Source organism: Annulohypoxylon maeteangense (assembly GCF_022496945.1).
Source record: "Annulohypoxylon maeteangense strain CBS 123835 unplaced genomic scaffold GGS22scaffold_3, whole genome shotgun sequence".
In the NCBI taxonomy this organism is placed as follows: domain Eukaryota; kingdom Fungi; phylum Ascomycota; class Sordariomycetes; order Xylariales; family Hypoxylaceae; genus Annulohypoxylon; species Annulohypoxylon maeteangense.
In genome coordinates, this window is record NW_025953250.1 from 784951 (window position 1) to 800306 (window position 15356).

Sequence of the window (15356 nt, forward strand, 5' to 3'; positions counted from 1 at the left end):
CGTTTCGTTTCGACAAAGCAGAGCATTGCAGATCTTGACTTAGGACGATCATACGCAGATACGTAGAGGGTAGTAGATAAACGAAGTCATCATATCGAAATGATGGGAATACAATGAACCAATATTTCGCCAAGGTCAGGGTTGAGGTCAAGGTCAAAGCTCAGTCATCTCTTAAAGGTTTACATGTTCCTCATGCAAGATTGATTGGCCTCGATCAGGTGTAACTGTTTACTTACTATCTCTGGTCATCTGCGGCTTATTTTTTCCCGAATTCATCCCCATGTGTCGACGTCGACGCAGGTCTATTGGTAGGCCATTATTATCGTTATTATGGCAACAATAACTTCATCGGACGCTATCGACGGCCAAGGTCAAAACGCGCGTGGAACAAACATAGTAACCTAAACATCTAAACATAGGCCGAAAGGGTCGCAACGAATGTGGCCTATAAGTCAACAATTATTTGCTCACGTTTTTTCTAGTTGATGCCGATATTGTTAAAGTTATTGGTTGATTGGTTAATTGAGCAAGAAACAATTGAATTTGCGGCTAGTCCTCGAGTTAGATGAGTGCGCTAACTGGAACCTCGATGTGCGTAAGGAGCATCCAGCGAGTGTATCACTGGCGAATGCCTGTGGTCCCTGTGCCTAGCGCTACTAGGTACCTAGTTACTTTCACCTACTTCCACCTGGTTACTTCCAAGGTTAGCGACTAGCCACCCTAGTAGGCGGCCCGGGTGGTTCCAGTCCAGCAGGTTCAAGTACCCCGACCCCTCTCTCGCTTGTTTCATGTCTTGAATCTCTGAACCACTTACACCAATGAATCACTCACCCGCCACTGTCATTCTCAATCCAAGCACTTCTAAGGGATCATGCGGCGCATACTGTAGGCGGGCGGACCCTGAGAGATGTGTTGTAAACCGTTAGCCACTCATGGCCATTCATGTCATCGCGGCTCCAGCCTTTTGGGGGGTCCTATGTTTGTATTCATCCAGTTCTTCCTAGATTACCTAGTAGGGGCGAATAGGCAACGCGGGCTGGTTGGTCTCTGATGGGGTCCCTGGCAACTTACATGCCTCACCTATCAACGTACATACTCGCGATTCGCATCAGATGAACCCTATTGGGAAACCCCTGGGGAAGTGAGTGAAAGAGAGTGAGTACGTTGTAAGAAGGGACAAGAAAAAAAGTAGATATAGATCTCGAAACGCACACTCCTTTCCCCAGATCCCTTCCATCAATCTTCCCTTCCATCATCGAAAGCATTAATCGACCCCAAAAAGAGAAACCCACTGAGTGGAATGAGTTAGAGAGAAACAGAAAGGGAACCGGTTTTATTTTTTTTCTCATTACGACAGACAGCCACCCACGTTGACGACTGATACGAGTTTCTAACGATACGAACCCACCTTTATTTCTAGACTCAGGCCAGTCTATCATCATCGCCGTCCCTCCGATTAGACTATCCGGCAATTAATGGTTATACATTTCTTCAATCTGTTAATCTGACCTTTCGTGCCCCTCTTTTCCACGACAACCTCCTTGATAGGATCGACAGAGCTTCCCCGGTCTTAATAAAACTTGGGTAGATCTTATTATATATCAGGCTTTCGTTGCACCTCTTCCGCAAGGTCTTTTTCTGGGACACAAGACACGATACAGTACAAGACACAGCTGGTCACACACAGCTTAGGCGATCAAAGTCGGTTTTCGCGGTTTTCAATTATTCTTCATTTCGAAAAGTGTTACCACGAAGTCCTCGTGACTCGGATTCATCTCAATCGTTAATTCACTTTTATAACACCCCGGCTACACCCCGAACAAACTGCGCCTTGACTCCTGAGCCTCGGAATAATCGGGTGCCACTTTGCTTGCTTGCTTGTTCGTCAGCACCAACCCAGACATTCGTCAGTCTCTTTCACTTCACGGCGTTTTACGCATCCACGCATTACCTACCGATTCGGAGGATTACCTTCTCTAAGCATCCAGCATTCAATACCTTTGAACACCAAGGCGCAATCGTTAGCTTCTCATTCGGCTCCATTTGAACCGTTTCCATCGCTTTCAATCAATCAATCATTCAAGCAATCTAGCAATATCCAGGTCTTCCGCCGGTTCGGGAACCTCGCCTTCGTTATTTGGGATTGGTGCATCTTCGCCACTCATTACTGAGCAGGACACATATTCACACCTTTGGAGCTTAGCTGCTTAGCTGGATTCTTTTTGCCATCAGCTATAATTCAATTCGGTATCCTTCTAGTGCTATTAAGTACTTTCTGAATATTTCCTGAAGAAAAACCTGTCCACGTCAGCCACCATAGGCATTAATATTAAAGCCTTCGCATCGCATTCGTACTGCGCTAATAGCCCGACGCTCCGAAACGGAAGAAAAAGAAAAGGAAATCCACTTCTCAGATCGAAGCCACAACTAAATTGCGTGGACGCATAAGTTATTGAATTCGTTACCCCGGCAATCTATTCTTCAATTCTGTCCTTTTTGTTTCTTGGCTTGCGAGAAACACGAAACACGAAACAAGACAAGAATTATACTACGCATAATTCGTAGTTTTTTAGTTTTTTTCCCGGGGACTCTGCCACGATTCTATTCCATCATCCTTCACTGCCGGATTCAGGCGAAACAATCGTTCAAATTTACCTTGTTCAACAATTATCAAGCCAACCGAGCTTTCGCACCGATCTCCCGAGGCCAACCCGGGACTGCCGCCGCGACCGACGAGTAACCTGCCGTAACGCACCTTACCGTTCCCCAATTCGACTTGGGCAACTGGGAAACAATCCCCGTCGGACACATCCGGGACTCCTCCATAGCTTCCTAGGCATCCTAGGCAGTTTCCTTCCCCTCCCCTACCCCCTGCATTGCACACCCGCTCGAGCAGCTGCACCTAGCACCTGCCACTACCCTAGCTTAGCTGCCACTCCTTTTTGGTAGGCTTCGCAATACCCCTGACACTGGTATCCACCTCTTTTCTGGAATCCAGCCCAGCCCACCCAGTCACCATTTGCGTGTCAGCAGTCGATCTTTCCAGGGAGAATCGATTAGCCCAGATTAACCCAGTAACTTGGACTCAGCCTCGACCACCTCACGTCACACAGACTTACGCACCCCTTCACAGTAAAGGTACATTGTTACTTCCATTGCTACCTAGTACTTGGATACCGGGATACTTTGGTTCACTGTTACGCCTTCTAAGTCAGTCTGTCAGTCTGATATGACCTTAGGCTTCGCCTCGTGATACACCCATCCACTTCACATCCTCCCCATCCATCGCATATTCCCACACGTTACCCTAGTCACTTAGGCCTGTTGGTTGATATATTATCAATCGTACATCCCGACTCTATCGTTTTCCCCGGATTTTCTTTTTTAGACTATTACGTTACTCAGCATTACCGGCGCCGTTGCTACTTCTTACTTCTATATATTCCAACCCGTGGAATATACTTCGACTTCACATCTTTCTACCTTCACCACATCGTCTGAGCAACACATCCACACAATGTCGTCGACATCGAGGATACCTACGAGCGAGCTTAACGCCGCCGCTCTTGAGCACTTCGTCTATAAGCCAGTTAGCCCGGCTATGATCCAATATCTGGCACAAGCAGCGAGAGATGTCATCCAGTGCGATCCAAACATGATGCCTCCACCGGCACACAAGTCGCAATATCCCTCGCCACCAAGGACACCTTCTCCCAAAGCTGTTCAAATTGACGACAGCGGTCTACCAACTTTGGAGGAGTTCATCACGCAACTAGTCCGATCTTCTAACGTGCAGGTACCCACTCTCATGTCCACATTAGTCTACCTCACCCGGTTGCGATCACGCCTGCAACCCATGGCCAAGGGCTTACGATGCACAACGCACCGTATCTTCCTCGCCACGCTCATCCTGGCGGCCAAGTACCTAAATGATAGCTCGCCTAAGAACAAGCACTGGGCGACATACAGCCACATGAACACCGACGGATACAGCTTTGGCTTCAGCCGGACGGAAGTTAACCTGATGGAGAAGCAGCTACTCTTCCTACTCGAGTGGGAGCTTCGCATCTCCGAGGAAGACCTATACCGTGAGCTGGATCCCTTCCTGGCACCGATCCGCGACCACATTGAGGCATCTCACGCGCGCCGCATGCAGCGCAAGGAAGACCAGCGCAAGATGCGCGAGGCCCAAGCCTGGGCTGCCGCAGCCTCCGCGCAGTTCCCGACGCCTCCCAGCTCGCGTGGCAGCTCAAGAGCGCGCACACCGCCCGAGCAGACCATCCGCATGGTTCACGACGACAACATGTCGCCGCCGCAGCTCGTCTACTCCTCCGGAAGCAGCAGCAGCGGGAGTTCTTACGCCTCCTCAGTCTCCTCGCGTCAGCATTCCCGCTCGTCTACGCCACTCTCCGACCCCGACGACAACAGCTACTTGTACGACGGCTCTCTGTACGCGTCTCCTGTCGAAGTCGTCCTCGACATGCCGACTGCGGCGGGCAGGGGCTACGTCGCTCACAGCAAGCCTACGAAGCAGCTGCTCCCCTACGAGATTAGCGCGGACGACCTCCGCGCCATGCAAGACGGCAGCGCGAAGGCGAAGCGCGCAAGGACCGGGCGGGGGATGTGGGGGCGCATGTTTGGTGGGGGGATCGCTGTGCGGTAAATTTACACACAGTTTATTATTTCTGTTATTTTCCCTTTGTAGTAAAGGTTTGGTTTGGTTTGCATTATAGCCAGGAGTTTTAGGTTTTTGGGTTGGGGGTTACATTGGGGCGTATCACACATGCTACGAAGCGAGAAAAAAGGGGGTTGTGACTATTCCGTTGCTTCTTTCTCCTCCTTTTTTGGTTCGATTCTGAAGAAATAGAAGAGGGTGGAACCCTATCGTCATGATACCTACACTTGCAGATTTATTTTCTACATCTCTTTTGCTTTGTAGCTGCTCTACTTCTAATGGCATGGGCGAAATTAGGGAATCGGGGATTATGGGATCTAGGGGAAGGGGTTACGGGCATAATTAGGGTTACTTATTTGGACCGGCGGAGTAGAAGATAGGATGCATACACTTTGCTGCATTTTTTGGCATCGAATCGTCTTCTCCCCCGGGGAACGGACTTTTACAATGGGAAAGAGAATCAATATACTACTACTACAAAGATATCATTGGTGTTTCAGGTCTCGGGAGATCAGAGAGAGAAAAAGTGAATTCCGTTTTACCTATACGCGGGCTCGGTGGTACTACGACGCGCTGGTGCTCTTGTCTAATGGGCTTTCGAGAGTGAGGTGTCACAGTGGTTGGGAGACCTGGAGCTGTCGGTCGGACCGATAGAATTAAACTACATAGTCGACCTAGTTACTAGAAATTGGAAAATCCAACATTCGGTAACACATACATACGATTTGAACCTTTTTTTTCTCACTTTTAATTCTCCGGGTTTGTGCGATGCGAGCAATTGTTATGGGCTATAGGTAGGGGCGGTGAGTATACGAAGGCATATCGTAGGAACGTAGGATGCATCCATGCCTATAGGCTCCATAGGCTCCATGTTCTAGGTATTGTTACAGTTGGTTGTTCGTTTTTTTATTTATTTTTTACTCGGGTCCGATTATGTAATTACAGCCCTCGGTCTGAGGATAGGGAAGAATGAGCCTTTCAGCGATTATATTTGGTTCACATAATCCTTCACTATGTACGGATATGCAAGATCGGCTTGATCGCATCCCTCTGGATAGGTATGTTCCGGGCCTACTATTTCGATTACTTGGTCGGGTAGGTGGTGATGGTGTGTTAGTTAGCGTATAGTAAACATCTTCCAGGGCTAGGTAACGTTGTTCGGATGTACCGATCTGCTGCTGCAATGCACGTCCTCGGTATTTGGTAGGAAGGATTCCAGAAATAGGCGACAGATGGCGCTATCGATCTGGGGTTGGGGTCCGAACAATTCGGCTCTCTTTTTGATGTTTAACGTACTTACATGAGCTGTGCTACCCCATACCTTTCCGAATAGAGTTGATGAGCCGAGACCTAATTACTATGAATACCTCTATACCTCGGTCAAGTTCTATAACCTCTTGTGATAGTGAATAGTGACGTCGACATTGGTCCTTCATTCTTCTTACATACGCAAAGGGGAGACCGTTGGCGCATAGTCGCAACGCTGTGGAACTGACATAGCGCGCATTGAAGCCGAGCGCATGCAGGGAGAAAGATACCCAGTCCCTGAAATAGAAAAAAAAGCTAGAATTCGACGATCCGCATAGTACATATGCTTGTACTACAATGGAGATGCTTCAATCATTCCCGCGCTAGCAAGCGACGTTCATCAAATCTGGGGCGCAAGCGCTGGCACTCCGGAAAGATAGGTACTCAAGAAGGAAATCGGCTCTTCGCCGAAACGAAGCGCAAGGAAGAGAACCTACCATGGTATTATGAACAAGTTGGTAGAAGCAGATGGGTCTTGACTTTTAAGTCCCCACACGGAACATCCGTAAGGATGGGCTAGACAGCACGGATACTAGGAACTAAAATATTCTCGAAACCGCTGATCGGATTCGATAAATCCTTCCGTGTTTCGTGGGAGAATTTTGTAAAGAGGCCTTTTTGCTAAACGATACAGGAATGCGAGGGAAAAAAAAACGTCGGTCCAAACGTTGAAATGCGTCACCGTGCAGTTGTGTTGATGGTGATGGCGATAACCCGAGCCGAAGGATTCTACTAGATAGACCCGAACGTTAAAGGCTTGCTCTACTGGCGCTTACTTAAAACACGCCGAATTCCGAATATCCTTTTGAGCTAAATGTTGACAACGATCGCATTTTAGTCATGCTTGTCATACATAAATGTTGGGAGCTGGAGCCGGGCGGATTTCTCTATTTGTTACGATCCGCCGATTCCCATCACGCCCTCTCATGTAAGCGTAACGATGCTGATGCCGTCGGTGGCGACGGGTTCTCGAAGGAAAGGGAGCAGGAATTAAAGGTTGGCTGGCGGATCTGTTACGAATAAGCCAAGAGGATGGGTTGAGCCGCCTTTGCCTCTATGACTTGCACCGGCAGGCTGGGAAGCGATACGCGAAACGGTGATTGTTTGTGTTTTGCTGCTGTGTAGCGACGCCACTATTTTGGCGAAGCGTCATGCGGCCAACGGAGTGACCCGATGGCCTGGAAATCGCGGCTTTTCTGACCTTCAATCACCGCGATACGCGACTTGATCATCAGATCAATTTCGTGATGCCCTCTCCTTTGGAACATGTTGATATCCACGGCGTTGGGTGGTGGAAAATACCGCGGGCATAGCCACGTTAGGATGAGGCACTTCGCCGCGATATACTACGTAGAGCCATGTTTGTCGAGGGTCCGTGACATTGGGAATTAAGGGTGATTGCCCGGAGAATGTACGAAGTCGAAAAATAAACACCAGATCTTGGTTCTCGGCAATACATTAATTAACTCGATAGACGATGCCATATGTTGATATTGATTGCATACAATGTAACGATGTAACGATGTAAGAAGTGAACTTTCGGGGGCGGAAGGGCGGTAGGGTGGGGGAGTCGGAGAAACACGATGACGTATTATGGCACCTGGGGGCGAGTGCGCTTACCTAAGTTAGTTGGTGGGCGTTTCGTTTCAATGGTTTAAGGTTTTCTTCGATTAATCGATGGTTCCCTTCACTTCCTTGTCCTTTTCTTCCCCTCCCCAACCACGTTTCACCTTCAATGTTCCATTCCCTTGGAATGCCATCAACTCGTATCAAAATCTTCATATTACACTTTTTCTGACGGGCGAAATATCGAGGCCCAGGAAATATTTGCGAAGAATTACTATTCCTTATGTGTGCCTCACCGCTTATCATACTACCTAGGTACTGAGCTGAATTCTAATTCCGCCTACCCGCCTTGGCTTTTAAATCCTACCTGAATTCCGAGTATCATCGCTAGCTTCGGCAGTAGAGCAGAACGCCCGTCAGCCGCACCGATTCCGCAAGTGCGTAGAACCGCCTCGCAAGGCTATCTATAATCTATAATCTACCTCGGAAGGGTTCAATTCTCGCCCGGATCTTCAGTTGTAGTGGATGCAGCTCAAACTCTGCGATGCGGCACGGCCGTATGTTGACCAATCTGCGGCCCCCCTTTCAAGACTAACCAACGTATTCCTGCCGGATTTGGCAGTCTACATAACCGGATTGATTGTTTATAATCCCATGTTTTAAGTTAGGATGAAAGAGCAGGGCATCAACCATGGATCTCTTCGGGCGGGGCAACTTGGGATGATGCTATGGTGAGGCTCAGTTAAAGAGACCGTGGTCTCCTTTCTGTAAATGCTAAACCCCAGACTAAAACATTGCGGTATGATTCAGCGCCAGTTTTTCATTCAGGGGTATGTATGTGCCTTATCTACGCCGCCCAAACTTGACATCTTCAGCTGAAAAATCTTCTATACACTTTCGCATCGAGAATTTCATCTCCGATCCGACAATGGGGGTTGGTCTAGTGACCGTACCTAGAAAATGTTTATGGGTTGGAGTTCAATAGCATCTCTATGTTGGATGCTGCATTGATACTGTTTAAGTTTAATATGCGTTGTCATATATATTGTCAATTTAGTTACTTTTCTCAGTATGAAAGACTCAACCCCCTATTCTCACATTGGCGATAATCAACGTCTTGATATTTCGCATTTCTTCCTGTGCGACATTATGTAGAGTCAGTCCCAGGCTTATTCTACATTCGCTTTCTTACAACGATAATTATAGCTACTGTGGTGCTCGTGAAGTCTGATAGTAAGTATGAAGCTGACTTGAATGAAGCTTCGGGTTGGCGTTCGCAGCAGTGTAGTTTAGTAAGATCCATCATTACTAGGCAGGAAACAGCAGTGCGATAACTGTGATGTATTACAAGACTATAAATCTCCGCGGGGACTTGACTTTTTATTTCTTGATGTGGGAGTCGTATACGCAAGTCTTTTGAGCATGCTTCCGAGGACAGACAGGCCGTCTAGAATCCGACAACTGCTCTCTTACGATTAAATCGAGACATCAACTCCCAAGTGAGAAACAAGAAGTAAATATTCGCATTGAACAGAGCTAAATTACGAAATAACTAATATTCCATTACCCTACATCACTCGAATACTTACCTAAATTTCATATTACGGCTAGAAAAATGAGACGAGGCATTCCAAGGCGGCACTTAGCACCAACCATGGTGTAGATATACTATTACAAGCTCGTATAATTACGCTTAATTATATCAAAGAGTGAGAATAACAATAATTTATATACCTAGTAGTCACCTAGTATATTTGGGGGTGGCGCCCAACGCCCATTCCGTTCAGCTTTTAAGATGAGTGATGAGCACACGATATATTCCAAGATAACCCAATCGTATAGATTGAGACCCCTATCTCCGATATAAAATTCTTCCCAACATCATCTTATATTATAAAGAAGAGAGATATCGCTAAAACCGACCCCGATATACCGATCCTATGGAATGATTTCGACCCGATGTGCTATATGCATGTCACCCCCAACTATATCCCGTCTCGGGCTAGGTCCGCACAGCTGTCAACATTGAGAACCAATCCGTGATGGACAGAATGATGCCCCGAGATGGGATATCGATCTTGTGGCACCTAAATCCCAATACTCTCGGGGTCAAAGGTTCGAACAACACAACCATCACAATGATACACATTAGAAACGTCTATAAGTGTAACACTTACCAACATAAATATATAAAGTAGGTAGGTAGGTAATCAGTTCACTTCAAACAAACCGTCTTCTCTACACTGTAGTTTCCAAGCTATCATAGTGAATTTTATTTGGTCCCTAAACCCCGAGATGGCGTCAGCAACCCCGACACCAAACAACAACCGACTTGTCAAGATAATATTCTTCATTAAAAAAAAGGATGGTATTTCGCATGAAGAATTTCATGAACAGTACGTTCCTTAAGTACTCGGACTAGGTTAACATGAATCATGATAGTCTTATAACTGGTCTTAGCTGGTCTGAGAAACACTCGAAGACATTTCTTTCGATTCCTATCACTCGCCGGAACCTTGTCAAGTACTCCCAGTTTCACTCGGATAACTCGATTGATCTAGCTAAGTTCGGTGCCAATGTAATGGATTATGACTGAGGTGCGAGCGTGTGGGCGAATAGCTTGGGGGAACTGCTAGCAACACGTCATTTGTTGGATAACCCTTTTCATTCCTTTAGTCTGATTGAAACGGCCTTTAGAATTTCACAGACGACGAGTATCTCAAGACCGTAGTGCCAGACGAGGAAAAATTCACCAACAGGGCTGAAGTTGTCACAATGGTTGGGTGGGACGAGGATAAGTGGGTGAATGAAAAGACCCTCTGAATTAGGAGTATATACGATTATAGAGATAACCGTGCTTAATAGAGTATGAAGTACTACCCCTTTCAATGCCCCATGAGTATATCTATCAAGCATGAGAAAACCTGCACAAGGAGCATACCAATCGCATCACGTGACACCCCTTAGAGCTACCACACAACCCCTGAACGATTCAACCAATACCTACGCATAACAACGCTCACATGTATAAGGGAATTCTATAAATACAAAAACTGAATAACAAAATAAAATCACGCAAAACGAATGTAAACCGGCCTCTACATCTGAACCTCACCAACTCACTCCATCAAAACAAACCGCACATACCCCTATCCAAGCACTCACCCACCCACCTACAAAGTACACTTCTTCAACCCGGGATCACACCCATTACATCTAAACCTCCTCCCAGAGCGCGTAATGCTCCAATAAGCATAACAATCCGAGGCCTCATCGCACGGGTAATCCGCACACATCAACGCGCGCGCAAAGATATTATGCTCTGGCCCGGCGAGCGTAGTAGCTCTCTTCGCAACCGGCGCACCACGACGACGTGCCTGTCGCGAGGCTTCGCGCGCTTCCAGGGGCTCGATGATCTTGCTCCCGAGGAGCTTGTTGTCGGCGCTGATGCTGAGGAGGTGGTTGCCTTCTTGCACGAACCGGCTCCCGGGTGCTTGGGGCAGGCCTTTGGAGAGTTCGTCTAGTTGGTCGAGTTTGGCTTGCTAGGGGGGGTGTTAGTGGGTGGGTTGGAGCTTGGGGGAGGGAGGAGCTACCTCGGCTTGGGCGTCGGGTGTGGATGCGTTGGCGAGGACTGCGAAGGCGGTTAGGAGGATTGGGGCGAATGTGAGCTTCATGGTGGATGAATGGGTGAAGTAGTGAGGTGATGATATGATAGCTGTGGTTTTGTGATTTTGTCAAGTTAAACTGAGACTGTAATGATGTTTGATGATGCTGTGATGATGGGTTGGCTTAGAGGGAAGAGAACCAACATATATGTATTCTTTAGACCTCTGCCAAGTCGTTAAGCTGAACTATCTCTGTCTTTAGAAGTGTGAAATTATCAACAACAATCTCGAAGTATCAGAAGGGGGAGGCGTAGCGAGTATGCCATGTAAGTGCTAATAATAGGAGTGATGAAAAATAGATCTCGAGCTGAACAAGTGATTCCATTCTGAGATGATAATGTGTCATAGAATAACTAGGACTTGGTATCATGAACGTCGTCGTATGATATCGATCATGGATATTGACCATGGATACTGACATAATTAGCAGTTACGTCGTTTGGTAATCAGGTTTCGAGGTTTAGATCCGCCGCCGAGCCTCACGATTATTGAAAAAAGTACCTGTACAGACTTGTTTCGTACCTACGAGGGTCGTTCGTTGTAGATGTTTGATTTGGCACTGTGCGTTAAGATGGCAATGTCAGGCGAAAACCAGATATCCATGCCTTATTGCTTGATGCGGTGACTTCGATCTGTCGATCTGTCGATCTGTCTCTAGGTGGCGTAGTGAAGCCACTTCTCATGGAATAGATGAAGCTGAAGGTATTGTCCTTTGGGTAAGGTGAAGGACCTGGACAGCTGGAGTGGCACAAGCAAGCATCAAGGATCTCGTCAATGCCGATCTATAGCGGTTTTATTTCCGTCCTTCCTAAAATGGATAGACCCACCCTGAACCCGTTGAAAATAGCGGGAAGTGGCTGTTCTATTCCGCGCTACTGGATCGTGTGGGGTAATACAAGGGTTGCACAACAGGAATTACTGGCAGTAGCTCACGTGGGGTCCCTGTATGGGTAACTTTCGGGTAATATATGAGATTACCTAGCATCCTTCCAGTTCTTCGTTAGAAACTTCACGACGTCATGTCAAAATTCTGAAGTTGGGGATGAGTTTCTAGATAGCCTGTTTCCTTAGCTACCCAGGTACCTAAGTACTCTCTTAGCAACAAAGTGGGTGGAAGGGAGATCATAGATGTAGTTGCATAGAAAGGCTTCCTTATTAACTCCAATTAAGTGAACATAGCCAAAATGTTTTTTTACCACACTTCAAAAGACGATTACTGAAATCTACATTGGGACTTAGCGGTTTGATGTTTGATGGTTTATTCTAACTTAACGAGCGACGACTAATGAAACAAAGCGCAATAAAAATACAAATACACAAATCTTCTAACTAACAATCCGCTCCCTCCCCAATCCCAACCCCTAGAGGAACACTTAGAGGCATGTAACCTCCAATGTCTCCCAAGAGAAGCTACACCAAGCGCCAGATGTTCTGCACTACAGAGTACATTTTTCGTTAGAAATTGCAAAAGTTTCAGGGGCAACATCTACTCATTCACGTACTGGGTTGGCGGAACCGCAATCGACCACGTCATTAAGCTTTGGGACATGGCAAAGTCCTCCGAATCCATCTTTTTCGCAGGTCTATATCGGATGAGAGTTCAAGTTAGTAAGGGAAACACAGGCATAGACTTGATGCTAGGCAAGAAACTTACCCCTTCCCAGACGATAGTGTCTTGTCTGGCGAGGATACTATTCTCGCCTGCCTCTTCTCGTGCCCCTAGACAGTTTCCCTGGGAAAGGAGAAGGGCGACGGGGAGTAGAACACTGATGAACTGCATGATGAAAGGAGTAAAATCGTTCGAGTGAGATAGATGTTGTTTTTTGGAAGCGTGGTTTGGTATGAAAATAGAGAGAATAATAAGTTGAGATGTGTGGGAGCGTTGAGTTGAGTTATTGATGCATATGAAAAGTTTAGGGAGACGTCGACTTTATAGCCTAGGTTGGATAACTCCATTCTTCATATCTTGACCTTGATGAATAGGGCTGCTTTGCCATTGCATTTCGCCTCCTATGTTCGACCAATCTCTCCAGCCATGTGGTTACTATTTTGAGGAGTTCTTAAATTTAGAATCGTCATACCCCTTTCTCAGTCCATGATTCCATACAGGTGAAAATGCGTAAGTGCCCGCGATTTGTGGTGGCCGACTTTGGAAATATTCAAGTAGAGCTTGGCATCTAGCCCTATGTTTCACGCCATGTCGATCTCGATGCCAAGTTTCAACGTTGTCGGTATGTCCTTTTGCGCATAGCCACAACCCGTCGAGATGCGGTCAGCATAGCGTAGCCCTCATTCACTCGGCAATCCTTTTCGCTACAAATTGCCTAAATATTTTTACTAATTTTCACCAATGAAATGCTTAATCGTCATTTACTTGAATCCTTGTTTATTATGACTAAACTATAGGGGGTGAGATCTTTATGAAACCCTGTTCGTGGTTTTTGTTTATTATATGGAGCAATCCTTCCAAGCCGATATCTCGATGCTACTACACTGTGCAAGGGTTTCATTCCTAGCCTCATGAACTGAGTTATGTAATCGAATTAACTCCTATCATCGAATAAACGACAATTCCGAAGACCTATTTGCGAATAATTCACCTTGCAAGATCACAGTTTTGCGGGCAGAATTGTTAGATTGGGAGGATCCTGATCTGCGGCACCTGGAGTAAAAGGTTGTATACCTACCTAGTACATACATGCTTGAAATATGAAGATGTGATTGCATTGCCATTTATATATAGCCTACCTACGTATATATCAGACATAGTAGCGCGACACCTACTTCAACAAGTCCTAGTTCTATTGAGACTGATATACACATTCTTTGCAAGTTTCCACGATATCTAGGCATCTCTCATCGAATCTACCTATACACTTTACTATCTACACAAGATATACACTTTCACCATGAAGACCTCTATTTTTCATTCAATCATCTTCGTTTCCATGTTCCAGGGGGCACTGCTCTCCCCCGTGGAAACGACTGACGCCATTTCTACTCTTCCGCCAAGAGAGCTCTCCGTTACTTCAGGAGAAAAACTCGAAAGCCGAGAGTGGATTGTGGACTGCAACCAACTCATTGACCAAGTTATTAAATTGACGGACCAATATCCCGATTACAAATCGAAGGTCGTTGCTGTGAGCAAAACGGGCACATGGGGTTTATTTGCCTTCTCCGTATGCAAAGCATTCAGGGTTGGCGCCGTAGACTGTACATACGGCGGTATGTCTGTGACAGTCGGCCTTCTTGCGGCTTTCCAGCATGGTTTTTTTGACGCTCAAAATGTTGGAGCCGTGCCTGCTGAGCCTGCTGGTCCACCCGTCGAACAGGACCCCGGACGGCCATCGAAAAATCGTCGAAGCTTAGACGCGCAGATCAATTCACTTACTACGCGTATGGCAGAAGACTTGCATGACAGTGGGTTCAATTTCGAATCCATTGAAAATGTACCCAACTTGTCAGGACGTGACGAAAATGGTCTGATGCATCGCTCGGTCGAGATCCGTGGTGTGCATGAGCCTGATCAAGACGAGAAATTCGACTATGTCATCAATTCACGAAGTGATGGCACCGGTGATATCAAAATCATACCCAATTCAACCTCATCGAGGCTGGGCCGTCGAACCTCCGATACCCCTTTTTTCAAAGTCACGTACATGGTTGAAAATCGGAAAGGCACTCTAGTTCCGGCTGGCTACAAGCAGCACGTAAATGCTATCGTCGCTGACTGGGAACAGCGCGTAGACCGAGACCATGGGATAATTGACTATGTCGGTCAATTTACATCGAACATGGGAACGCTTTCGTACCGTATTGCCCCTCATGACAAGGGATACGATGAGCGCACCTACGAGGATGTCGCGCATTGTCAGGGGGTCTAAATGATTGATATCGGTCGATATGCAAAACACACGGTTTTTCTTCAAGGTTTTACTTACTAGGTAGATTGCTATGTATCTCTATATTTCATTTGGCGGAAGACGTTTATGAATAGATTGTCACTCGCTCCTTATGATACCCGAGTTGTGGACGATGATGTTTATTGAAATATCCCCTGCTTGGCCTATTCGAGTAACTTATACGTGCTATAGCAGGTAGTGGATGCGGGCTGTGTAACATAGGGGATGGTTTTATTACAG

At 46.6% G+C, this 15356-nt stretch overlaps 4 protein-coding genes across 4 annotated transcripts; 2 read left to right on the forward strand and 2 right to left on the reverse strand.

Moving 5' to 3' along the window:
* Positions 1–3172: 3172 nt before the first annotated feature.
* GGS22DRAFT_90580 (cyclin) lies at positions 3173–4860 on the forward strand. Its single transcript, XM_047968387.1, has one exon. It carries the CDS (start codon positions 3518–3520, stop codon positions 4661–4663), a length of 1146 nt encoding a protein of 381 aa, XP_047821757.1. The 5' UTR covers positions 3173–3517; the 3' UTR covers positions 4664–4860.
* Positions 4861–10624: 5764 nt separating this feature from the next.
* GGS22DRAFT_197844 (uncharacterized protein) lies at positions 10625–11223 on the reverse strand (the record flags this gene model as incomplete). Its single annotated transcript, XM_047966045.1, has 2 exons — positions 10625–11091; positions 11143–11223. 2 exons carry the CDS (start codon positions 11221–11223, stop codon positions 10723–10725), a joined length of 450 nt encoding a protein of 149 aa, XP_047821758.1. The 3' UTR covers positions 10625–10722.
* A 1364-nt stretch (positions 11224–12587) lies between these two features.
* On the reverse strand, positions 12588–12994 carry GGS22DRAFT_185307 (uncharacterized protein; the record flags this gene model as incomplete). The annotated part of the gene is made up of 3 exons (XM_047964308.1): positions 12588–12650; positions 12717–12797; positions 12869–12994. 3 exons carry the CDS (start codon positions 12992–12994, stop codon positions 12588–12590), a joined length of 270 nt encoding a protein of 89 aa, XP_047821759.1.
* Positions 12995–14123: 1129 nt separating this feature from the next.
* GGS22DRAFT_197846 (uncharacterized protein) lies at positions 14124–15098 on the forward strand (the record flags this gene model as incomplete). Its single annotated transcript, XM_047966046.1, has 1 exon — positions 14124–15098. One exon carries the CDS (start codon positions 14124–14126, stop codon positions 15096–15098), a length of 975 nt encoding a protein of 324 aa, XP_047821760.1.
* Between the last annotated feature and the right edge of the window lie 258 nt (positions 15099–15356).